The sequence below is a fragment of the Sceloporus occidentalis genome, unplaced genomic scaffold, assembly GCF_023333645.1.
Source record: "Sceloporus occidentalis isolate IW3139 unplaced genomic scaffold, rSceOcc1.0.p SCAF_62, whole genome shotgun sequence".
NCBI lineage: Eukaryota > Metazoa > Chordata > Lepidosauria > Squamata > Phrynosomatidae > Sceloporus > Sceloporus occidentalis.
This window is the reverse complement of record NW_028317042.1, coordinates 438140-464651: the sequence shown is the minus strand read 5'-3', so window position 1 is coordinate 464651 and position 26512 is coordinate 438140. Positions and strand designations below refer to the sequence as shown.

The 26512-nt window shown below is 40.5% G+C and overlaps 1 protein-coding gene across 15 annotated transcripts in view; it reads left to right on the top strand.

Annotated features, from left to right (window-relative positions):
* The window catches only part of LOC149287250 (transcription factor COE1-like), a 161935-nt gene that overhangs the window by 117616 nt on the left and 17807 nt on the right, over positions 1-26512 (top strand). For 6 of the 15 annotated variants that reach the window (XM_089493109.1, XM_089493115.1, XM_089493112.1 and 3 more), the window contains 4 exons: positions 5825-5906; positions 9743-9858; positions 17260-17392; positions 19766-19892. In XM_089493109.1, coding sequence (XP_089349235.1) covers positions 5825-5906; positions 9743-9858; positions 17260-17392; positions 19766-19892 — 458 coding nt within the window. Of the gene's footprint in view, positions 1-5824; positions 5907-9742; positions 9885-17255; positions 17393-19765; positions 19893-26512 lie in introns of all 15 variants that reach the window. The other 9 variants (XM_089493114.1, XM_089493110.1, XM_089493106.1 and 6 more) reach the window with 3 other exon arrangements.

Genomic DNA, 26512 nt, shown 5'->3' with positions numbered 1-26512 from the left:
AAAGGTAAACAGAAATGTCAAAATACAAGAAATAACCGATTAACCCAGCTGCGTTTTTTTGAGTAATTTGAGCAGGCATTAGCCGCGGTGTCAGATAATAAGCCGAAGACGTGGGAAAATGCAGCCTTGTAAATGAGCCGCTTAACTTACACACCCCGAGTTTTCCTAAGAATGGATGGAGCATACTGGCAGCTTTTTGCTTAGTTTTTTTTCCAAAAAATGTGCATAACCGCGCATGCCGCAGATCGTCTTAGGATGTCAGTCACTCCAAGACAGGAGAATGTGATTGACAGCTCCACCGATACGTTCTACAACGGCTTCAGAGGTAGATATAATGAATTCTTGATGGACAATTCCGTGTTAAATCAGGAGAAGCCTCTGATTTGTGCCCCAAAACCAGATTTTGCATTACCTAAATCTTGATGGTAATCAGTTCCTCTATCTGCGGACCTGGAGGCCGCCATTGTTGTTGGTCATGTGATATTTTGGGTGACTTTCCCGGCTCAAACACCACACTGAACTGATGCTTTACGGCGACAATAATGAAGTCCGTTCCTCCATAGACTTTCTTTACTGAGAGTGAATAAGACTGAGCAATTATGCTCTCTACCATACGCAGTATGAGATGGAGTCGGGGTGTTTGTCTAGTAATTTGGGGCTGTAAAATATCCTGTGTTCAAGCAGGGATTTCAGCTGTGAGAAAAACCAAGATGCTCGGGTATCATTAAATCAGAGTAAAATATGAAAGGGTCCATATTATTTATAGTTTAATATTTTTAATATTATAAATCCTACAAAATTTCCAACTGAAACAATTTCTCTCTTGCGTTTCGACGTCCATTATCCATATGGGATAAGCATAAGTGTGTGTCCTCTCAATGCACAACTATAGATTTATTTGGATTTGCTTTAGAAAAACTAAGGCCTACTGTTAAAAAAAATATCGTCCTAGCTCCTTCTGTTTAAAACCATTGTTATTTCAGCAGTGGTACATTTAATACAGTTTAGCGGTATCTCTGGCATGGTCATCAGTGCTATATTTTGTGTTTAATGTGAAAAAAATATATAAAAAAAAAATTATATATTATTTTTTGTTTGTTTTTTTTGTACTTAAAGGGTCTATATTATATATATATATATATATATATATATATATATAATTTTTTGTTTCTTTCTTTTGCACTTAAAGGGTCTATATTGTGTATATATATATATATATCATTTTTTGTTTGTTTCTTTTATACTTAAAGGGTCTATATTATATATATATATATATATATATATATATATATAATTTTTTGTTTGTTTCTTTTGTACTTAAAGGGTGTATACTGTCCGCCTATTGTGAGTCGGTGTGTATTAGTACATTGTCCTTGTGTATTGTGTGTTTGTATTCTGTGTACCTTTTAGTGTGTGTGTGTGTACTGTGTGTTCATCTATCTGTGATTCATTCTGAGGGCTGTTTTAGCCTTCATAAAATATTCATGTTGGTTGTGCATGCTTCTATAATTGCTATCTCAAGTCTTGAATTATTTATGGTTTCTACCATTCTCTGAGTCTCATTTACTGATAGAGCAGATAACGGCAACGAAGAGGATTGTGAGCCTATAATGCCTCTTATTTTGCATTAAGTAGTGGAATTATATTACAGGAGGTAGCGAGCTGAGGACCCTTTTATTTTCCGACTCTCTTTATGATTTTTTTTTTTTGTATTTATAATATGCTAATTGCTGGGATGATGTTAAGCTGTGTATCTCCTGTCAGGATTTACAAGAATCAAGATGTGGCTGAAATGATTTAGCTGTTGATCCCGGAATTAATGTTCTTTAAAGAAAAGAAAAATCAGGGTGGAATTTAAGAAAAAAAAACAAAAAAACATTTTCGCCGGTTTGATTTCTTATTTTCTGGCTAAGGGTCCGCTAGGTATTCGTTTTGTAAGAGTAGTTAGAATTAGTCAGACTAATATCTCGAATTATTGGGATATTTACAGGCTTTTTGTATTTGTAGGGTTTAAACGTGTTTATTTATTAACTTATTTATGAAGATTTATTTCGAATTTGGGCTGCTAAGGTTTGAATTAGCCATTTACGTGTCAAATGTCTTTCCTGCTATTAAAAGGTAAAATATAATTATCTAAAAGTAGTAAGAAAAAAAAACATATTATCAGATTTCCGCTGATTGCTCCAGGCATAAGAGATCCTTAAATGCAATACGAGTAAGTAAGTAAGAGTAAACAAAGTATTTGATGATCATTGATTTCTTTTGTTATCCTATTGATTGTACATTTTTTTCATATACAGTAAATAAATACAATTCCAATAAAGGTTTAGGATATTAACCAGTAACATGGACATATAATACAGATACGTCATTACCATTATATAAAAATGTATCCGTTATCCAGAACTGAAAAGTGCAGAATGATAGAAGAGTATCCCATCGCTAACACCAATGAGAAAAGAAAAAAACACGGAATTTTACTAATAAAAATGAATAAAAGTTTACTTTTGTCTGAATTTACCATTATTCTATATATTTATATTTCTTATAAAGTATTATAATTGTTATTGTGCTCTTACAGTCTATGCAGTAGACTGTTCCAGATGTGTTTATGGCCTTAATAAGGGAAAACCTGATTCCCCGGCATTCCCTCTACACTTCATGGGTCTTCAACACGTCCACGCAGTCTCCCTGGCTTCTTCTCTCCTGGCCATTTGCGATCCAGCAGAACTGGCAACGGTGTAGACGGTTTGCCGTTAATTTATTGGAGGTATAGCAACTTATTAAAAGTGACGCGTGCGTGAACAGGGCCAGAGCGGGTGATTAGGTTTGGGTATGTGAGCTGTTGACAAGTGGAGGTTAATGAATGACGGGGAACGCACGCCGCCGTCTCTCCCCTCGTTACTCAGCATTAGCCGCATTAATAGCCGTAATTGGATAGATTCATCATTTGAAATGTTTTAATAAATGTTTGGACAGCACCTGATCAGCTCTGTCAGGCTCCCAGCGGCAGGAGAATGTGACATGGCTGCCAAGGAACCATTAATACAGTAAAGAGACACGGAGTCAGACATTGTCTGACACTCCGAGCTGAGAACGAGACACCCTCATTGGGAAGAGTGTGGCGAGAGCTTAGCTTGATTTATTACAAGCATTTATATTAATTCCCATATTTTAGGAATTCATTATTAATAAGTTATGGCGGATAAGCGAGATTTAATTCTTTTAGAGGTCTTTTTGAGGGTTTACATTTTTAGGTTTATCATGAAGAACTTTGTCATGGTTCACATCACTCCATCACGGAAGGGTCAACGGTCAATCGGTCATTAAAGGTCAAGTGGTTGGGTAGAACTGAAATGTTGGGCCAGGGTATGGTGCCATCTCAGGAGACTTTGGAAGTTCCACATGCCATTGTTCAAACAAACCAACTATAATGGAATATTTTGGAAACAGCAGTTTTTGAACCTCACAACTCCCAAATTAGCTAAAAATTTTATGAAAAAGATCAGAATCACTACACTCTTCTCCCTCTGCTTTCCATGACTCCTGCTGGCCTTTTCACGTTAATACTTTTGTCGGCTTGGAAAGGGAAGAACCTTCTGTATTCACGTGAGGGAGATAGTTAAGGGACAAAAAAGAATCAAACTGGTTACTATGTAAATATTAGGTGATACAAACCGAGCAAGCGGATTAAGAACTGGAGAGTTTTCACAAGGTCCGCTCCTTGGGTTTATAGCTCGGGTTTCAGATTGGAGGCTCTAGTTTTTTTTGAGAGGATTTATGGAGGATAATGTTAGACGTAAACATAAGCAGAGGTTAATCCTTGACCGGGCGCACACGCTCAGCCTGCTTTTGACACGGCGTAGCAGCTGTAGGCCAGGGTGTGAACAGAAGATAGTGTTGCCATCTGTGTATTGAAGTTGGAGCAGTACTGGGATATCAAGAACAGCAGAGAGAAAGTTCAAGTATTATGTAGGAAAACATAGTTCAGGGTTCACTATATGATAAAGATGTTGGTAAATTTCAGAAGCCAGCGATAGGGGGATTCCAAGGCTGTCCATACCTAGGTGGTCATCTAGATCATTGGGCTGGTAGGTAGCACCTCCGTCAGGTTCTCGTCTATGTTGTTAAGCAGATGTGTGCAGGAGAGAGCGTTTGGCTCATGGGCTACCAACAACAGGGTCAGGCCTGTGTATTTCCGTAGAGATCAGCCTAAAAAATTACCAAAAGCTTGGCTTCTGGAGTCAAATTATGGAAGATCTGGTACCTTGGAATTGTCTTAAGCTTACCTGTGCTGTTACACTAAGGTCTAAACAAGTTTATTTTGTTGAACCATTTTGTTGTTTTGTTATATATCTTAACATTTTGACTCATAGAAAAATCCTTTTGGCTTAAGTGGAGGGTCAAGTACCCCAAATCACCCAGTCGGCATATATTAGGGTGCATCGATGACAGCCCCGTCTTAAGACACGGTAAATTGCTCAGCTAACTCGGCTTTGTCCAGTCTCCCATAACTTCGGCTTTAGGCAGACAAAGCAATTAGGCAGCGGGGCATGATTAAATATTACGGCTTTCAGCAAGTAAATGAAGATAAGTTCTGTTAATTATGTGGCTTTTTTCCCCTGTGCTAATGTAATAATAAAGCACTAGGCTTGTCACATATCTGGCGAGGCAGTGACCCTTCATTCTGCGTGAGCAGCGATGAGGATACAAATGCACTAAGAGCTGAGAATTAGAGTTAACGGAGATACTTGGGAAATGACAGGGTGTGAAAAGGCCAATGTATATCAAAAGCAGCCGTCAGGAGCAGGCAGCCATGGGTACTCCGGTGCCTGTGGACTGCAGCTCCCAGAATGCTCAGCTAGCACAGCTGCAGGCAGTGTCTTTACTATGGAGGATGTTATAAATACATTTACTGAAGGCTTTATTAACTATTGGCTGAGTATCATATTTTTGGTAGTCTTTATTTCTTATTTATTTTCCCCATATATATATATATTTTTTTTTTTATTGCCTGCACCTATTAAAAAGAAACTGCGTAGATATATTTATTTATTTATTTAGTTAGTTTTTATGCTAGGTCTTAAGCTTTTCTGCCAGGCTGAAGAATTGTGCTATGTCAACCCCTCTGTCTTACAATGTGGGAAAGTTTTTCTTTTTAAACAAATTTTAACAGATCAATTCCTTTCTTCTTCTTCTAAAAAAAATAAAAATCAGATTCCCTTCTAAAATGGTCTGTCCGGCTCCAAAAAATATATTTATTATACCCTATTTCCAGCTGTTGTTAAACTACAAGTCCCAGAAGCCCACTGAAGGCTCATGGGAATTGTAGTTCAAGAGCATGGGAATGCGGCCAGCGCCGTTCCTCGATACGCAGCTTCTCGGTTAGGCTGCCAGCCCTGCGCATGGTGCCAATACACATCACCGCGCTCGGGGATAATGAGAGTATCCAGTGTCTGCGCCCTTTACACGTTGGGCTGTAAATGAGAGCCAACTCAACCGCCCCTCGAGTGTCACATCCCTCAGTCTTCACACTTTGGTTTATTTGGCCGGGGTGGGTTGCCAAGGAGTCTTGTTTTCCTAAATCCTTGGCTGGGTTACAGACACTTGTCCTGCCTCAACCCTGTGATTGTCGCCTAGCCGTGTGCTCTTTCGTTTTAATCATCATTTCATTGAGCTACGTGGGAAATGTGGGAACTTTATTATATTTGTCTTTATTTATTGCTGAGATCCAAATTGAACTCAAATTCGGTTGTTGAAATGGCAAAATTTTTCCAGTTAGTTTAACAATTTTTTGTTTCTCTCTCTCTCTCTTTCTTTATAGGTTTTTCCTTAAGTTCTTCCTAAAATGTAACCAAAATTGCCTGAAGAATGCTGGAAACCCCCGTGACATGCGCAGATTCCAGGTGAGATTCTGGTGAAAGTTGACTCATTTGTTAATGTTAAAGTATCATGTTAGTTCTGGTCTTGGCATAGTGGAATTATCCAGAAGGGGTACACTTTTGTGTAGGAAGCATACTTAAGTACACTTCCTGTTTCAATAGATACAGGCAGGGGAGGTCCCCTTTTATAACTCTCATTAAATAGAATGCATAGTGGAGACCGTAGTGTCCTTTTAAGTTTAGAATCTGGATTTAGATAAATCTAGTTTGCTGTGCTCTGCCCAAACTCCTCTGGATTGTGTATTGATTCGATACGGTGGGATACACCCTTTGTATCTTAAGTCACTGTTTGCCGTCACCACGACGAAAAAGAAGCGAGGCTGAATTTTACTTTTAGAGAATAACAGAAATTCAGCAAGAAATATTTGTGTAATTAAAAAAAATGATGCATAATTACAATTTATGGATTCCATGGGATTTATTCACTGAACTGTGAGTTGCCATAAATCGTCTCTTCAACTTGTTAGTCGGCTCGGGTGGCCGATGTACTTATTATTATTTAGAAAAAAAAGTAATTCTGGTCAATAATTATTATATGTTCCTTAAAACCGTGTTTTATCATTTTTTTTATTTTTTAAAATTTATTTTATTTTATTTTTTTCATTAAGGAATACGGTACTTCCAGAATTCTAAACATAACCAAAAAAAAATAAATATATATATTATATGGAGGTCGGGTCCTGCAGTGTGCAGCCGCTGACACATAAATGGTCGATTATTTGCTAGGTCATCCCCACCAGGGCCAGCCTGATAAAACTCGACTGCCATTTTGGGACCTAGGCATGTGCTCAGGGGATAACATAATACTCACGGGGCAAAAATGTTACACCTTTCCTTACGTTGGTAGAAGCATCCGAAGCACGAACAGTCGTCGTGTATTTTGCGACATGAGTCGGACAAGAAGAAATAAGGAAAGATGGCGTCTCTGGATCAAACCATGGTTAATGTCATGCCTTTGTAGAGCTCTGCTGTGGCCTTTGATGGGGATTACAGACGCAGCCTGGGCAAACCTGTCTCATTACAAGTAAATTACTTATTGTAACTCATTAGATCCGTGTCACCCGCTGCATGTTCCAGCCATGAGCTGTGTTTCTGATGATAGGCGGCCCGTGTGTGTGCTCTGCGGGCAGAGATCTGCGTAGGTGACTGGTGGGAACATGCGGGAGGACAATGATCTCTGGACTTGTAATGACATCCTGTCGAGAGTGCCATCTTCACAGTGGTGGCTCCTCGCAACGTGTAAACAGAGATTGCTTAATAATTACTCAGGTCATGTCAATTAGAGTGACCTTTTGCATTTCCATGGAATTAATCACGTTCCTCCACGCTCAGGAAGCGGTGTAGAGTCTCGTAGGCGACGCCATTAAGTCAGCAGCCCTAGAAAATCCCATAATAAATGATTTAGAAGGTTAGAACAAATATAAACAGCGGCCCTCCCCACTTTTACCCTTTTTTAAACAAAAATCATCAATTTTACCCTATATCCCTTTTCGTAAATAACACTTTCATCGCTAGTAATATTTTTACTTATTATGACGGCTTAGGGCAATGGCTATTATTTGGCTACTTATTAAAAAAAAAAAGTGATTCTGGTCAATAAAGAAAAAAATAACCACTATTTAAGGAACATATAATAATAATTTTTTTTATTTTTTTTTGGTTATGTTTAGAATTCTGGAAGTATTCCTAAATGAAAAACGTGTTTTATCAGGCTGGCACTGAGAGCAAAATAATTATAAACACGGAAAACGACAATATGTTTTCTCTTAGTGTAAATATAACCATCTGTTTTTCCATGCCACACTGCTCTTGAATTTTAACAATTCTGGTAGAGTGTTATTGCGTGTGTCAAAATTTGACCCTGCCTTCTGTTCCCAAGGGAACAAAAAAAAATAAAATAAATATATATATATATATAAAAAACTAGAAAATTCTTATGATTACTTCAAAATATGGCAGTTCCTGTAGTAATTTGGATCGTGAGTGTATATTAAAATTAAATAAAGAAAAAAATATATTTTTCACAAAACAAAATCTCTTGGTTTGTTGAATTTAATTTTTCTTAAATTAAATAGTAAATTAAATGTTCCCTCTCTGGAGTGCCGCGTTCCCTAAATGCATTGTGGGAAAATCAAGAAGGGTTATGTTTACAGATTTTGGTCAATTCATGATCATAATAAGCAGCTAGAGAGCTGCAGTTGCTCAGCCCTTGATAGAAGTTTTTTGGCGCAGGTCTTCGTATTATACGGTTAAATTAAGATTATGAGATGGTGTCAGCGGTGGGATTTTAGAACAGTCAATACTATATCTATGCTCAATGACGGATTTCCCATGTGACACATGCCGGTACCCGGCTGATACAAAAAATGGGTATTGCTGCGTGGCCCTACAAAAGGAGCCGGTGATTCATTTTAGTGGACCAGCGAGATACATAGGTCCATAGGCTTTCAGAACCTCAGAGATCCGTCCTTATTGCAAATGGAGAAGGGTCATCTTTTTTTTACGGCTTTTGTGCGTTAAATCCACACCTTTGGTGGAATAATTTAGACATTTAGGGATAATAATCTAGTATCGTGAAGAGAAACGGACATGTTTCTTCTTATTGCTCCATTGTGTCCAGGGGGAATTTGCTCAACTTCACCGATGATGTCCAGAGAACCCGGAACAAATATAGTCAAGCTTTTTGTGATACATGGTATCTGGATTGCCCTTGATGATGGGTTCATAATGGTAAATGGATTATTTCCTTATCGATAAGGCATTAGTGGATCAAAATCATTATTTTTTCTGGCATTATAGGGATCCGTCGTCTGTAGCTCCATCTGATGTCAACCTTAGGAATGTTACTTTTTCACGTGGCACTGAAAGCACAACACAATTAGAGAAGGATTTACAAAGAACTGAGAAGCACGCCAGGAAGAGACAAAGTAGTTTTTTGGGGTATTATTATTATTAATTAAAGCCTGCAGTGGCGTTCGCGGAAACATCGGGGAAGCGATCCATTAGTCCTAGCTTGATGGACTCTCCTATCTCAAGTGAGATGATTCTAATGAATGGTTCTACCTGTCAATCTATTGGTGATCAATCAAAAGAACGGGGATCTCCCCACCTCTGTGGCCTGGAGCCCAGCGGCTGACAGGAGCTGATAATGGTGAAAGAAATAAACCGTCTAGAAAAGTTAATTAGTCGACATAATAGGTGGATTAAAGAGGAACAGAGCAAGACTGCGAGATTGCGTGTGTTAGTACGATGTGTCAGACTAGGTGGCAATTACCAGACAATTATAACAGTTGGGTGCAGGATGAATAAATGCATCTCTCTTGGTTGTTTTTTTTTTTGCTGTTAATTTTTTTACTTGAAGGAGGAGCGGAGGTCACCAACGGATGAGTATGTCATTTAACCTTTAAAAGGACAGTGATAAAGCCTATAGTAATATCACTGACACATAAAAATGGCTCTTGTTTCATGTTGTTCTAGTGGTAGTTTCCATATCGGCAGCCATTTAAACCCTTTTTATAAGACAGTCTCTGACAGGACAGCCCGGCAGCACGTAGACTTAACAGGTGTCCTCTCCAGTACCGTTCCCACCCACCATGTGATTAATAAGATCGATGAGCCGCCTAGAACAACGGGAACAAGTGGAAATCTATGTCAGTAGCTACACGATTAGCTCCCCAGAACCCCCGCTGGCCCTAAATAAGCTGAGGGTTCCATGCTAGAATCAAGTCATAAAGGACCAGATTTGTATGTGCATCTAGATGTTCTTCCCCACCCTACCAACATACATTGTTTTTCCGCAGGTCGTCGTGTCCACCACAATTAACGTTGACGGTCATGTGCTGGCTGTATCAGATAATATGTTCGTTCACAACAACTCCAAACACGGAAGACGCGCACGGCGGCTGGATCCATCGGACGGAACCCCCTCATATCTGGAACATGGTAACATTTCTTCTGTGGATATATTAATAGTAAAAAATAATTGTCTCCCTTTAAGTTATCTCTGGTTTCAGTAAGGATGCTGTTCTTCTGCTGGTTTTGCTATCTCTTCAGAGTCCGCGGCTTTGGCTTTTTAATGCACGCGATCCGTCTGTGGATTTAATGGGCATTTAGTGTTCTGCGCAACCCTTAGAGGGTTAAAGCATGTCAAGCATCACTTTCTCGTCTAATTTTTGAAAATCCTTGGCAGACCGACATTTTAACCTCAAACAGGGACAGCGCAGGACCCCCTCGGAGACGTTCGGCGCAACTTATTATTATTGAGTGATTTAACCTACTAGAAGGCAAAGCGGGAGAGCTTGTCACCCTGGACGCGCTCCGTAGAGAAGTGACTAAATTACAGCGCGTGCCATTAGCGCCGGTGGTCGCGCTGAACTCTATCCCAGTGTTTATGTAAATGAGAGAGAATGCGCTCCGAGAGGTGCTGACAGCTAAAGGGATACTGAAACCATGGCTTTTTCCTTAAACGACCAGTTTAATTTATTTAGCTGCGCCACGTGCTCATACACAGAGGGTATAGCCCCGATTCAGTCACAATAGTCCTCATAGCACCACCTTACCAGTTCTTGATATTTAATGGGCCGTTGGCCACTGCGCATGCTTGATGCCCAAATTGGGCACCGAACACGTGTGAAATGGGCAAACCTGGGGCATTATTGTGGGTGGAACATCAGATGACATCAAAATGTTCCTTGATGACACGATAAGGCTTGTTGAGACTGCCCACGTAATGTTGACATGGATGCTTCATGACCTCTCAATAGTGGGACACCGAAGACAACCATGGAGGTTAACCCTTAAACTTCATAGTGTCCCTGTGGAGTCCTACCATAAGCCAGAGCTTAGCACTTACATATATGGGCCCCGGGGGCCAAGTGGAGCTTTAATTCCGTTCATCACCATTCTTTTTCAGAGTTAATAGAAAGTGTCTGTACTAACAAGTTCCTCCGTAGCACAACACACATATAATCAGTTCCATATAACCGTCCCTAGAGACATCCATTCCGTGAATTCAAATTATAACATGCCAAATGTACTTTTTTTTTGTCATGCATACAAAATTCCAATTGTGGCTCCCTTTCTTCATGTTCTCGACTACGCAGGCCCCCCCTCCCTTTCTTGTTTCAGCGCCTGTTATATATTTATTTTTAACACGTTGAAAAATTCATTAAAAAAAAATTATTTTAAAAAAAATTAAAAGAAGAGTTAGATTTCTTAAAGGATTGGGGTATTTTCTTCAAAAACCCCATATTATATATTAGCTTTAGAAACACTATATCATAGAGATTGCTATCGTTTTTGACTGTAATCCCTGTGATCCGTTGAGGATTCGTGGAGTTGTAGCCACCTACAGCTAAAGGGATACCTTAGAGAAAATGACCCAGTCCCGGGATAAACGTTATCAGGCCTTTTGTTCTTTAGATAAATGATGGTTATTAGAAGGTTCTTTAATAAATTTCTCTACGTGAGTTTAGCAGCGAAACGCATACAATGGACCCTATTGACTCAAAACTAAGCTCTGGGGAAGCCATTTCTTTTTATTAATACATGTTGAACCAAACATAAGGAAGTCTGTACATATGTTTCCCACATCTGGTATAGATGCGATTATGATAATATATGTTCTCTGACAGATCCACTTTGGTAGTTTTTTTTTACAGTAGAATGGAATGCTTACAGGGATTCGGGATTCATTACTTCCTCGACTCTGATAGAACCATCGTCTGTCCTTCACAGCTTCATCAAATTCTCTATATCAGACATGTATCGAAACAACTATCACAAGATGTCCCTCTCAAATGTCCCTCAAATAAATGGTTTTATACCCCATGTTATATTACACAGTTGTGTCTGTAGAAATTCAGTCAGATTGGGTGAAGTATCGTCTTCTGATTCAGTTAATTGTGGTGGACGAGGTGTTCCGTAGCATGTATCAGCTTGGTGGAAGTCGTGCGGTAGGACGTTACAGTTGAGTGTGCATTGGTCAAAGTGGACCTCAGATGTGACCATTCTTGGAAGACAGCTCGATAATCATCCCGATACAACTCGACTAAACGAGGTCTAAACTCAGAGCCTGAACTCAACATTGCCCAAGATGTTGCTGAGTTTTGGAAGGTAGTCCATCCAAAAATGTCTAAACCCAAGATCTCTTTTTATCACATACACTAATATGAGTCTAGACCTTGCTGGGCTCAACTTTAGAATTCTTGAATTAATTAGTGAATTAGATCCCCGCGCTTGACATCTGTACCCAAATTTTGCTGGAACTTAGTATTTTTTTTTCTACCAACTGGTACAGCTATTGTAAATTGATATAGGATTTTTTCTCACTTTTTGGGTAAATACAAAGCCCACAGACTGGCTCGGTCAACTGATTGGCTTTTTTTCAGCAGCACGGCTGGGGATGACAAGGTCGTCCTGGCACTGGATGCGCATCCACATATTACATTTTTCTGCTCACGGAATATGCGTCTGGGCGAGTATGGGGGCGCTGTCTGCCAGCGGCACCCCAAGCATTTGCCCAGTGTGCCAGATGGCCGGTCCAGGCCTGGGCTGCAGTAAACGAGCATGGTGATGGTATACAAACCATCCGCCCTAGAAACATCTCACAATAGTCCAGATTCCAAGCTTTGGCTGTGGTTGCTGGACTGCAAAATACCACTGGAAAAAGGGATAATGGAAAAAAATATCGCAAAAAAAAAAAAGTTGTAATCACAACCCAGATCCACCCAGGCACTGAGATGAAGCTATTTCTCCATAAACTGTTACTCTGCTTTTTGGGTATATTAGGGGCCGTTGTGTCTACACAACCCTTACATTTTTATTCTGATTGTCTTGGCTTCATTTCTACTAGCGAGGGTTAAGGCTAATATTCTACAGTCATATATATGATTTGATTAGGCAAGGCATAGCTATGGTTATGTCTTTGCACAGTTTAGTAGATGAAGCCCTATGGGTTTAGGAAATAGAGCCTTGTCAGGGAATGGGCCTCCCGCTGCCCTTTACAATGGTACCAGATGGACGGGAGCAGGGGTTAATCCTATCAGCGACATTCTTTTTTTGACCATCTGGATAATCCGGTGCGCAAAATCAATGCCTGTCAAAAATACGACTTGGGCCGGGCTTAACGCTAAAAAAGGATTTTCCGGGACAGTTGTTCGTGTTTTCTCGGCGAAGCCCTCTTTAGGGAGGACTCTTCTCCGATGGATCCCTGTTCTCCATACATTGCGTTCTTCTGATTTGCAGAGGCCGATAACAGCTGAAAGCGCGAGAGATGATGCCATGCAATGGCGGTGAGCTCATCGTGATGGTATGACCATAAAATGGCAAAGAAAAGGTTTTTATAACAAAACAACCAGCCAATTATCCCTAAATAGCTTACAATTTCACTAACTACATTGACTTTCAGTGCATTGAAAACAATACAATGAACACCCCAAGATGCTCAGAATGTTGTAAATATATATATATATATATTTAAAATATAAATTGCTATTTAAAAATAAACCTTGCAGGGGATTGTTAGTTGAACAGTAGAATAAATCCAAAAGGAGACTTAAAAAATAAGGAAACAGACATTGCCTTCCTGGAGCTAAAATTAACCCCCCAGCCGTTTAGCTTTAGTTTTAAATCTTCCGCTCGTTGGAAGGGTGACCGTTCCCTTAGCAGGTGCGTGAACGTCGCAAACAAATGGATACAAAGTTAAAAAAAAACAAATAAATATAAAAAGTATGTTTTTTTGTCCAAAAATAATTATGTATCTTGTTAACATGGCAGGAAGCTCGCCACGACATTGTTTTACGTTACCCCCTCCTCCGGAATAAAAAGCTGAATTTTTGGGAAATATTTTTATGAATATGACAAGCAGTGCATGGCGCCGTCAGACTTGCCCAGTGTGCCAGGGGGCCGGTCCTGGCGTGAGGACTAAGAGAATCCCATGCATATTTCATTGCAAAAACAGCCTATTTTTAACCAAAATTTTTGCTTTTTAAAAGCCTGTTTGATTTTATTCCCCAAAAATATGTTTAGTGTAACACTGAACTATTATAAAATAATTACTCAAATAAAAACACTTTATACCCCTATGAGCCATGAAAAAAAGGGTCTCTTTTCTAATGCCGGGGCGTGCCAGTATATTGTGATGCTTTACTGTTTTTTTTAAAATAATTGCCATAGCAGCGGAAAATACCATTAAAAGATGTAATGTATAAAAAAATTAAAAAGCGCGGCGCTGTGCAATTAGGAAACTGACACCAAATGCAGAAATCAAGGGTTTGCTGTAGTAGTCAGAAGTTTGTAACCCAATACATTTGTTTTGCGGGAGGAGACACGGAAATAATCCATGATATTGAACTGTACGCCCCGATCTCAAATCCCGTTAACTCAGTATTTTCCTTTTATCTAAACGGCACAGCTCGGGAGAATCGTTTAAAGAAAATACATTTAATGAAGAAAAATAGATACATTTTTAACAATATTTATAAAATACACCATATCTGTTTTTAATAATAATATATTTAATTATATAATTTTTTTTTAATTTTTTTTAATTATTATTATTTATTTAAATAGTTTGAAATAGGAATTAGGGATACATTTTATCCTAAAGATCATTAGGCAGTAAGATGGCTGCTCTCATAGTATAGAACCTTAGAGGGTGATAAATAAGTGGAACAGCCTCCCAGCAGACATGGTAGAGGCTAATACAGTGAGGGGATTTAAACACGCATGGGATAGACATACGGCTCCTGAATCTAAGACGAGACCAAGGACTGATTAAGGTCTCGTCGTAGATGGGCAGACTAGAAGGGCCAAATGGGGTTGATCTGCCGTCAAACTTCTATGTTTTTATGCCAGGGTCCCTTTTTTTGTCCACAGCGTTATTTTTCTGTCCCTTTTAAGCTCCTTTCACTATTTCGCCATCCATGCCTCCGCTGTTGACTCCGCTATCGAGCCGCTATAAATATTGCCGGTTCCTCCGCAAAAAAACATCGCCCCTAAGAGGCATTTAAACCACTTAATCTGCTAGATTTTCCGCACTTGACGGTAGTATTTTCTTAGCAAATCCCCAGGCGCGTGGCCTTTGGTGAAATCTTGTACGTACACTAACATGCAATACGCGCCAGCCGGCGAAACGAAATGACATTTACATGGCCCTCGTAAAGCGGGCGAGTGACAGAAATCCTTAAACAGGCAGGGCAAGGTAATATTTAATAAACGGCTCTCGCATCTTCCGCCCAATTTGCATTTTCTGACGCTCGCGGTACCTTTGGGATGGAAGCTTTTATTTGTGAAGTGATCATTATTTCAACAAAGAGTGCTACTTAATAATTTCCACTTTCGCTCTCCAGTACGCTATAAGCCATCCAGTGCCATTATGCCAAATTGGGGCTGTAATGATTTTATTGTCACGGGCGGAAGGAGGAGATCGTTTTTTTCTTTCTGATACGGTAACAAAAGGCTTTAGGCAGATAAGAGTCGGCTAGGGCCATCAGGCAATTGGATTGTAAGCCACGTTGTATTTTTCGGACTGTAGGGTTTATATGGTATCTACCCCATTAATGAGCTTAATAGAAATATACCGTAATTTAATTTACAAACCCATTTTCTGCTGTTTGTTGCATACATTATTGGGGCTTTTTGGGGGCTGTAGAATCCTGCGATACCCTCATACCCAGCAAACATTCTGCAGCTCAAAGAAAAGAGGGGCATCAGAGGCGTAATGAGGGGCTTGTGTCACAAAGTGGGACTGGCCCCCCCATATAAAATAAGGTATGCAGCAAGTGCCCCCTGCCCAGGCCACCTAGAGTCAGGTGGTCGATGCATGGATCATGATCTGGAGCTTGTGGCCATTGCTTCAGCTGATTAACGCACAACTTATTACCATGTACACAACTTATTCACAAACCACCAACACACCAGATATGTACAACACACTCAGCCACGCCAACACACACCATACACTCTCCAGTCTCCACCCATACATCTCAACTCCAGTTTCATCTTTATAGGGTCACTCAGATATGCAGGCCATTGTAGCTCTGTCCTGGAAACATTGTACGACAAGGAACGTGTCTTCATGTAATGGTCTTCATGTAATGGTCATCATGTAATGGTCATCATGTAATGGTCATCATGTAATGCTCATCATGTAATGGTCATCATGTAATGGCCTCCTACTGTTGGCCTACTGACTTTACCAAGGACTACAGTTCATAGTCGAACTGTAGAAGGAACTTGGCAGCAGAAACCTCTTACCAGATTCAGATGGTCCCTGCAGTTCTACGCATACAATGAGCTGGGCCAGACCAAAACAGAATATGATGGCGCTATATAAGACAATAAATAATAATAATAATAATAATAATAATAATAATAATAAATAATAACAAATGTCCTTACGCGTAACATTTCAGGATTGGAATTGGACTTTTAATAAACAAACCCCAATAATTTATATTTAGAACACTCCAAAAGTAGAAGATCATTCTGTACTCCGAAATGCTCCTTTAAATTTAAAATATGCTACACAATAGTGACAATAGGGACACAGTATGAGAAATCCCACTAAACCCACTTGATATAGTGATGATTCAGCAACTAGATCACCATTCATATTCACATAATTATCACATTAGCCTTTCCAAGTCATCTGCTGTCATCTCATATACACCCTATATAATACTCAGAACATCCATGTAAACGCATCAGCCCTTGCGATACACAACAATGTTGGCTCATAATGTAAAATGCCATCATTTACATATAGATGTAGATCGACTTGCTCTCCGTCGTGCTACACCATTCCCCCGATATATTATAAATCGTTGACCCCCTCATTATTACGGTGAAATATTAGAAATGCTTACATGATTGGTATATTGTGCTGTCGCAGTCTGCAGGACATACTTCCGAACTGTCCTGGTTTACGAGGAACAGTCCTTGTCTGGGGAGAAAAGTAGGAACGGTGGGTTTGTTCCCAAAGAGGGACTGTCCCTCCTAAACAGAGACACGTGGAGGGTATGTCAACGTGCTGTGGTACATCGCCCATTGTTTTTTGGGATAAAGACATGTTCTTTGGTAAATTTACGTTTTAAGGTCCATACAGGTGTTTGGATCCAATCAGTCCAGCCTTGTTACGCTTATTCCCCAAACCTCCGAACTCTTGTTACATGTCCTGTTTTTAGACCTGTCTTTAAGATCCATTAATAAAATTATTTTTTTTTAAAAACATTTCTCAGAAACACTTTGATCTGTGCTGATTTCATTTGGTCTCTAATAAGAGAACCCCTCTCTTGTTTCATGTCTCCTGAAAAGCAGCTACGCCGTGTATCAAAGCAATCAGTCCGAGCGAAGGATGGACCACAGGAGGTGCCACGGTTATCATTATAGGAGACAATTTCTTTGATGGTCTACAGGTCATATTCGGGACCATGCTGGTATGGAGTGAGGTAGGTGGATTTCTACCACGGTGTGGTTTTCAACCCTGCGGTTTTTTTCTCCTTCTTGCTGGCATAACCCTTTCAGCACCACCGTGGGCCGCGAGGAATTTCTTTTCATCTTCTCTGACACTTTTTCTGGAGCTCAGTAGAAGTTTCAACTCAGCTCCGAATTCAAAGATTCCCCCCCTTTCTGACAATCACGACACGCTGGAGGAAGGTGCTTGATTTAACAAATAGTGCCCCTATAAATGTTGTCATTTAAGAAAATGACAAAAAAAAAATGAAAAAAAATACAGGAACATTTTAAGAATTTTGCCAAAAAGTGGTCTTTTAGCTGATTCTACTTAACAAAATAATTATTCTAGAATCCTGGAAACATTAATTGTAGTCAAGACACAATTGGTCAGACCTCTTAGGGTTTAGTCTTCTTCAATTTCCTTGTCTCGGGGAGTGCTAGGTCCTTCATAGACCTTTGTGAACTCACCCGTTTGAATGTTCCTTCAACCACCTCTGGTTGCACACATATTCTGTGCAGTTACAACCCCTTCTATAAAGTCAATTTTCCTTGAAATTCTTAGGCACTATCCTGTGTATAGTTTCAGTATTATCCTAATAAAAAAAAATATAATAAAGGAAGAGGTTAGAAAATGAATAGTCTGAGTGCGTGTTTGTAAGAGTGAATCGCACAGATAATCGCGCTTATCTTCCTGAAGAAGAAGCGGAGGCCTCCTTTGTGTATGGAGTCAGTGTGAGCGTTTTTTGTCAGATTTCTCCTCAGAAATATAACCACATGTAGGACAATGCTTAGCGCTCTACGAGACAAGTGAAGACAGCGAGGGAGCAGCTCTGACGGAACCAGGAGGCAAAGTGCACAAATCTTATATGAGAGAGAGCTTTGGAGCATAAAAAAAGCTCGCTAACAAGAAAACCCCTAACAATTGCAGGGAATTGGGAACAGTGGAGAGCTGCATTGTTATCCAACATATTACACATGTTGGGGTCGTAGCACAAATGCATTTATTACACAAAGACGGGAGGTAATGAGAAACAGAACGTTGGAATTCTGACGTTTTAGGGCCAACTGTGCTGGAGATCTGGGCTAATTGATACGTTTAGGCTTCTTCTAGCTGTGTCTACCCCCTGCCTATCCTGACTCACATGTGTTTGCAATCCTCGTAGCCAATTTATACATTGCAGTAAAACTTGAGCTTCATCTCTTAGCCTTCCCCACGTTTTCTTGATTTCTTTCATTTTTTTTCCAAATTTCTTGTCATTTTTTTGTGCACCAGGAAAGAAAATATTCTTTGACATGACAAATCATTTTCTAACATGCACTGATATGCAACGCATAAAGGTTTCTATACCTTGACAAATAGTATGAATATTGGAAACTGCCTGTGGTTTTTTTTCAATGCATGGGGAAGTAATACACTGTTGCGCTCTTGAGCACTTCCTGAACAGGAACCTTCAGCAGGAAGTGAAGAGTGTCCAGGAAATGTATTTCCCCACAGAGAACATTTCATACTGGAAACATTTGCATAAATACAGTACTAGAAAAATGTAATGGTGGAGAAATTTATTTTTTGTCTTCTGAAGGGCTACCTAGCGCTCTTCTGGTTCTGGGGAGTGGCTTTTTGAGGGGGGGTGGGCTAGCTAAGCATAAGGGTGGGCTAGCCTTAGACAGTCTTGGAAAGGAGAGAAGGTGGAAGTGGGTGTGGCTAAACACCACTGCCCTGTCCAGACCAGAAGTGACCCGGAGACCCCAGAAAGCAGTGCTTCACCCGGAGGCTCTGAGTCAAACCCAGAAATGAAACCATAACTTGCCTGGACCCCCAAACGGCTTAGTTCAGCTTAGTCAAATCTATAGGAACTCCAGGTTCAAGCAATATTAACAATATTCTGGTTTTTACCCACCTATAAACTCTTATGTTGTACACTAATAGCTGATAATGTTGCTGTGAATTATTGGGTTGGAAACAGCAACTTAAACATAAATTTTAATGCACCTAATAAAATCCATTTCTGGAAAAATACTTGCACAAAACCCACTCGACCAATTAAAATGATCATTTGCCCCCGATCAATACCCAGCACTCTGCCTCGTACGTATGTATTGACCCGGCCGTTTTTGCACTTTGTGCTAATAGCACTCCGTCGTTCCGCAGTTCTTGATACAATTGTTACACCCGCAGCACTTACACTAAAAAGATCCGATTGTCATTGTCTTCCGCACCTCGCAATAAAGCATTGACAAGTTAATTACATCTGTTACGGGCTCTGTTTATGAATGTGTGACAAGAAGATGTTACGAGGATTAGTAGAACGCAAGTATCCCTTTCCTTAGCTCATTGTAATCCTTTTCTCTTCTGTTTCTATCTTTAGTTAATAACACCTCACGCCATTCGAGTACAGACTCCTCCAAGACACATACCTGGAGTTGTAGAAGTCACATTATCCTACAAATCAAAGCAGTTTTGCAAAGGAACCCCCGGGAGGTTCATCTACACAGGTAGGTAGACTTGATGAAAAGGTCCATGTGAACACCACCCATTGGTTTCTGCCATTTTAATTATTCTTTGATGAGATTGTATATACATGGTACCAACAGATCCCTGTGCGATAAGAAGATATACACTGAAACAGAGACAGAAGATGTAAAAAGCTATATCGAAATCTGGTTATTTTCGGTTATCTTGGGAGAAAAATGTATTTACTAACCATTGAGTTGTAGGAAAGTTTCTTGAGATACTTAAGATAGTTGATTGAGATCCATGGGCCTTCATGAGTTTCCCCAACCTAAAACTCTTTTGTTGAAGCTTTTCTTTTGGAGGACAATTAACTTCTAACCCCTTGAAATCAGCAGACTTTGAAGACTTTGCTCTTCTTGCAGGAGAAACAAGAAGCTCTTCATAATGCAATGACTTCTATGGGTTAATACACAAAAGCATGAGATGAACGTGGGATTGATACGATTATGCATTATGAAGGACACAACCAAAGTGTTTCTCCTGCAAGAAGAGCAGTGATAGTATCACAGATTTAACTATATCTAATACAAGCCTCATAAACCATTGTCTAGTGGTGAGATGAAATGTTTCAATTCAACAGAACTCACAGGGCAATACCGTGCAATACCTGCCCCGCTCTCTGTCCTCTCTTATTAACTGATCAGCCAGGAATTAAACATCAATCATCGAGAAGCTGATGCTAACACAAACATATTGACAAAAGCAAAGCCAATAACAGCCGAACGCGGCATCTCCATTCATCATCATCATCTGAGCTCGAGACGGCCAGGGAGGGGAGAGCGTCACACTTCCTGACTCTCAGGGACCATAGACGGACTCCAGGAATGAGTTCACTGTCTGCGTGATGACATACTCATCCGTGACACTGACTACTCCTTAATTCATTAATACACCATGGTCTATACTCATGGCACCCCATTGACGGCTGATCCACTACCTGTTTCCATTGAAATATGTAAATATAGCCCAAGGGGGCCGGTGCTAGACGACATTAAATGGGTTAACAGCATTTTGATGGGAAAGGTAAATTTATCCGGGGAAAAAAACGTAAAATATTGTAATAATACTGTTTTGGTTTTTTTTGTTTTTTTTTCCGTTGAGCGGGGGTAGGGAGTCTCACTTTTTATATGAATTACAGCCTTAAACTGAAACCCCCTATTTAAAGTAATCAGAAAATTTATGGAGCAGCAGATAAAATAATAAGAAAAAAAGGTTGTAAGATATCGACCCAGCAAACGAAATAATAACACGACTCGTCTGTGGGAAGAAGAGAAATGAAGCCGCGAGACGGGGGTGTCTGGAGCGTGTTGCTGCTGTGTGTGTATTGATCCAGAGGACAGGTGCGCATGCACTTCTTCTCATTAGCTCTCGGGCTCCATGGTCTTGCTACATGGACACTGCAGAGCTCTGAAGGATGCGGTGGTGGGGGGGGGGGCGGTTGGAGGCGCAGAGTCTGACCAAGCAATAGAAAACAGATCCGGATCTGCTATGGTCAAACTCACTGTCACCTTCCTGCTGTGACAGGAGGGCTTTTTGTGAAATCCCTTCTGACTTGACATGTGGTAATTGTATCACTGAAATTCAAAAGCTGACTCCTCGGGGAATGAGACACCTGGAACACGGCTCCCGCTTTACTCCCGCGTTACACGCTTTCTTCCACCTCCTTCCCTCTGCCTGCATCTCCATCTCTTTCTATCTCCAGCATCCGGCCTGATAACCCGGGGGTTCCTCTTCTTCCCTATCCTTCACGTCCTTTCTCTTCTCTTTTTTTTTTTTTCCGTCCTGTTCCACTTAATTCCAGATGTGGTCTTTGGAACCAAAAACGCAATAACGCTGAATAGATGAAGCCGGCCATGTGCTACCTCCTGAGTATAAGATTACCATAAGCTGTAAAGTACATCCGTTAGCGCTATATATAAATAAAAACACATATACATAGATATTTACAGGCGGTCCTCACACTTTTCATCGGGTTATAAGCACATGAAATATAATGTATAGTATATAATATAGAGATGCAATGTTTGGTCATTGTTTTTGTTTAGCGGTCCGTAATAAGAGTGTTAAAGACAAGATATAAGGCAGAAATGCATCTCGCGGAATAATGTCCCTCGCCCAAGATGCCAGCAGTGGTTGGTCCAAGTCTATGATCAGATGTCACTGGTATGGCTACCATAAGAATACATCAGGCAACCCAAAAATAATGGGTTTAATTTCTCCGAGCTGTAGATTTAGTTCTCTCGGGATTCTGTTGTATCTCGGTAGCTTCTGTCTTCTCCACATTCTTTATTCAATCTTTCAACGTCGCTCGTTACCAGCTTCCTTTCCTTCGAGTTATTATTCTGTCTTCGGTTTTCACAGCCCCGGAAAAAAACCCCTCGAATACCCGCAGCTGTTTCCTCAGCAGGCGCTTGGAGCCTGATTCTAACGTAGATCGGGGGGCCGAAATTACGTTACAAATCAGAACTTGCCCTGCATGTGGCAGACCCGGCAGCTGTTGCGTTGGAAGCCTCGGCTCCAAAAAAAAAAAAATTGGGTTCCTCTTCTGAGCGAGCCACAAACCTCAATTTACACTTAACTTCTAAAATGGGAAATTTATGAGGAGAGAAAGTAATAAAACGGTTACAATCTGGCGTTTGGTCCCTGTCTCTTCACACTCAGCTGCCCCTTCCTCGCAGAATGTGGCTGCCCTGAGTTTATTAAGGTTTTACCACTTCTCACTCCCGCTTTCAGCCTAAATAATGTTGATATTAAACAGCTTACTGTCCAAAGCGCCTACCTCTCCTGTACCACGTGGATCTATTTACTATTCACGCCGAGACATATGGGCTCCTATAGATGCCCTGCTCTAAATTTGTGGATAGATTTTCTTAATGTAACTAATTGTCCCCCCGGTCGCCCCCCCCCCAAATTTTTTACCAGAATCCAAAGCGTACAACATATTTTTAATGGAATTCAGTCTGCTTGCCGTGGAACTTATTGGGCTGCGGGTATTTCGAGCATTCACGTGTGCTTTGGTACTAGAACATGTTAGCACACAGTCGGGGCGGGAAAGTAGGTACATGAGAAGAGCCAGGGTGCTTGCCCATACCCAGAATGGGGGAGCCTTCTGCTGCTGGTGGTAGAACGTGCATCAGAGATTAGAATGGGTTTTTATAGTGAATTAAAATGTGGGTTCTTCTCAAGGAACCCTTGATACTGACCTAGGGTGGTGAGAAGGGTTGGAATAACTTTTAGAACCTCACGGTTTTTTTTAAGTGGACTTGAATTTAAAAGGCTTCCAAGGATTTCAGAAGGAATGAGCTCCGAGCTCAGAGGTGGGTTAATGGTTCCTGATCTGCGCATGCAGGAATAACCTCTAATTATGCTGGCTTAACAGGGGACATGTCAATTGCATGAGAAATAATGAATATCTTTCTCTTTGAGGCGTTAAGAAGCTTAGCCACTGACAGACTTACCGACTCCCCTTGTTATCCAGTGTGGTGCCAGAGCGCAGGGGTTAAACAAGGTGTTCCGACATGGAATTATTACCCCCCTGTTACACGTGTCTCACTAATACACACCACTGCGTATTCTCACCAGCACGAAGCGGCTTTCAAAGCCTTGGTATATTCTGTCAGACTCCCACTTTAAGCCTCGGAAACATTACTCCTGATTATTTTGCTTTTAAGTGTCTGTTCTGCGCTCCGTTCGGGGGGGGGGGGGGGAGATGAGATCCAGGAATCAGAAATCAATGTTAATAGAATCAGGAAACTGGATGATGCTTCCTAGTGTTACAAAGACTCCAAGATCAGCAATATATTTCACAAGGGATGGAGGGGGTGGCGAGGCACAGTGGATGGATGGGGTGGATGTTGGGCAGTATACCCTGAAGATACATTAAGATACATTGAGATTTTTTTTTTGATAAATCCTATATTTTACGCTTCGGTCAAATAATCAGATTATCAAATAAGCCAATGCTGGAAATCCACCTTAGATAGGAGCAGCGATGTCAACGTCCTGAATTCAGCATCTGCATATTTCTTCCGCCCCAAGTAATCTCTCACCTATGAAGTTGCTGATTGTTGTTGATTGGTCCATGCAGCCTTTGTAAAGGTGATAGGAGGAGAATATAGAGAACTTTAGAACAGGACAATGAGGTTGGCTCCCAAACCGTTACAAAAGTTACCATCAGAAAGCACAAGCTTAGGAACTATCTATGGACTTATTTGTGTTAAAGTTCCATGACTTCAGAAATTAGGAGAGATTTTTATGGATTTTAAGATTTTTTTTTTTGCCTGTGTAGAGCAGTTTCATATTTTGACCAAAATTGGAGACAAAAGTAGAAAATGATCGCTTTATAGAATGGGGTAAACAAAAATGACTTCGTGTTCTTGAATTTTGGAACTCTAATTCCAAAAAAAGTAAAAGAAAAGTGAATTTAACACCTGGACCTAGGACACGATGAGCATCTTCACATTTTTAGCAGCAAATGACCTTTTTCTTTAAAAATTCCAGCATTACTTTTTGTCCGTTTCAACTGGTGGGCTCTTGAAACAAGGAGGGCCGCTCCTTTATACTAAAATCCCACCACAAACCAACCCGAAAATGATTTGTAAAAATGCATTTTCTCAGATTTTCAAAAAAAAGAAATTTGGTCAAAATTTTGATGTTTTTCCAAGAATGTTTCTCCTATGCCTTGTTGTAATTTCCAGAACACTGGACCATATGACAGAAGTATAGGGCTAACCCTAAGGAGCTGAAGCCCCCTTGACTCTGTGACCTCTGGGACCTCTAGTTTAACGTCATGGACTAATCACGGCATCTGGGAATCACAGTTTAGAAATCTATTCGTTTCTAGATAATCTTTCAGCGACTCGCCGTGAGCCGGCAAACCATCACAGGCTTGTTACGAGCTCGCGGCACAATAATACGTATTGTCGCTCGGAAATTGTGCCGTTGTAATTCTGTGTCTGACAGTGTTTATCTAAAATACTTTCCCCGCCGCGCGTTCCGGTTTCAGCAAACCATGTCTTATTGGGCGACCTTTTCATTCGTAGCGAGAAGGGCTGAGCCCGTCAGATAAAAAGCGACGAGACGAAGACCAGGAGAAACGCAAGTTACGAAAATCCGAGCATGATTGAAAACAAGATGTGTTAAATCAATGTTCTTTATCGCCTGCCTGTTTTCCGGCAATTGCTACTTGGAGCTCATTCAGAGCACAAACGAGATGATAAAGGTAGTGTCAGGGAGCGCAATGGGGTATGAGAGACGCAAAGCCTGTTTATCACACGCACTCCATGCGTCCCCAGTCTTGTCCCTGATAACCGGCGATGTCAAAACTCCCAGAAAGAATCGTGATGAACAATTACATCGAGAGCTGTGAGCGTCGGGAGGAATGTGAAGGCACAGCCTGCCAACTGCAGGAGAACAAGACGAGAACAGAAGACATCACAGAGAGAAGATAATAAGAAGGAGAACAGGATGTGTGCAGCTAGACAGACAGACACATTCATGGATAGATAGATAGATAGATAGATAGATAGATAGATAGATAGATAGACAGATAGATAGATAGATATGTAGATAGATAGTTAATAGATAGATAGTTAATAGATAGATAGATAGATAGATAAATAGATTGATAGATAGATAGATAGATATGTAGATAGATAGTTAATAGATAGATAGTTAATAGATAGATAGATAGATAGATAGATAGATAGATAGATAGATAGATAGATAGATGGATAGATCTAGATAATTCTAGATAGGTATAGATATAGATAGCTAATAACAGATCTCAACAGCCTACAAAGTGACAGATCTAGATAGATAGAGCAGTAGACAGACATGGCCATATTGAAAGATTATGAGCAGACAGAGACATTTAGACTCATCGATTCACACATATTGATCTGTATTAAACATGCTGGCAGGATAAATAGATGGGCTGATCTGATTGATAGGGAAATGTAGAGATATTGAAATAATTGATGTCTGGATTATGCGCATCATTTTATAAAATGCATTTACTGCTGCTTGGTTATGGATCCATAGTTTATTGCTGTGGAGCGTGGTACCTGTCCAGAGTTTTGATCAGTGTCATACACGTTGGCAGCAGGCCTCCGACTGGCCATCTGGCACGCTGGCCGCCGACGACACACGCTTATCCCATGTGCCATTCCAGTGGCAGATCGGGTGCTGCAGTGTGCGGGGGAGCGGCTAAATATATCTAGAAAACGCTTACGACATCAGGCGGCCGCTGGCCTTAAAGTGACGGCCACCTCATTAACACGAGTCCGGTCCTACAACGGGCCACTTAGCCCATGGCTGGCCTGGGTCGGAAACCAGGATCAAACAAAAAATGCAATGTTCCAGCCTAGCTATCAATACACAGCTCATCTGGTGCATTTACAAATAGATCTAAGCCTTATTCACAAATTACTAGACCATTTAACATGCCAAATGACGGCTCATCGATCCCTCCAAAGATTTTCTATACATCTCTTGTATATTTGATATTTGTGTTATTTTCAGTAGAAACTTAGCTGCAGAACTTTCTTCATGTAGGAGAAGGGGAGGGATACTCCGCTTTTAGTCTTTTTTTCCTATAAAA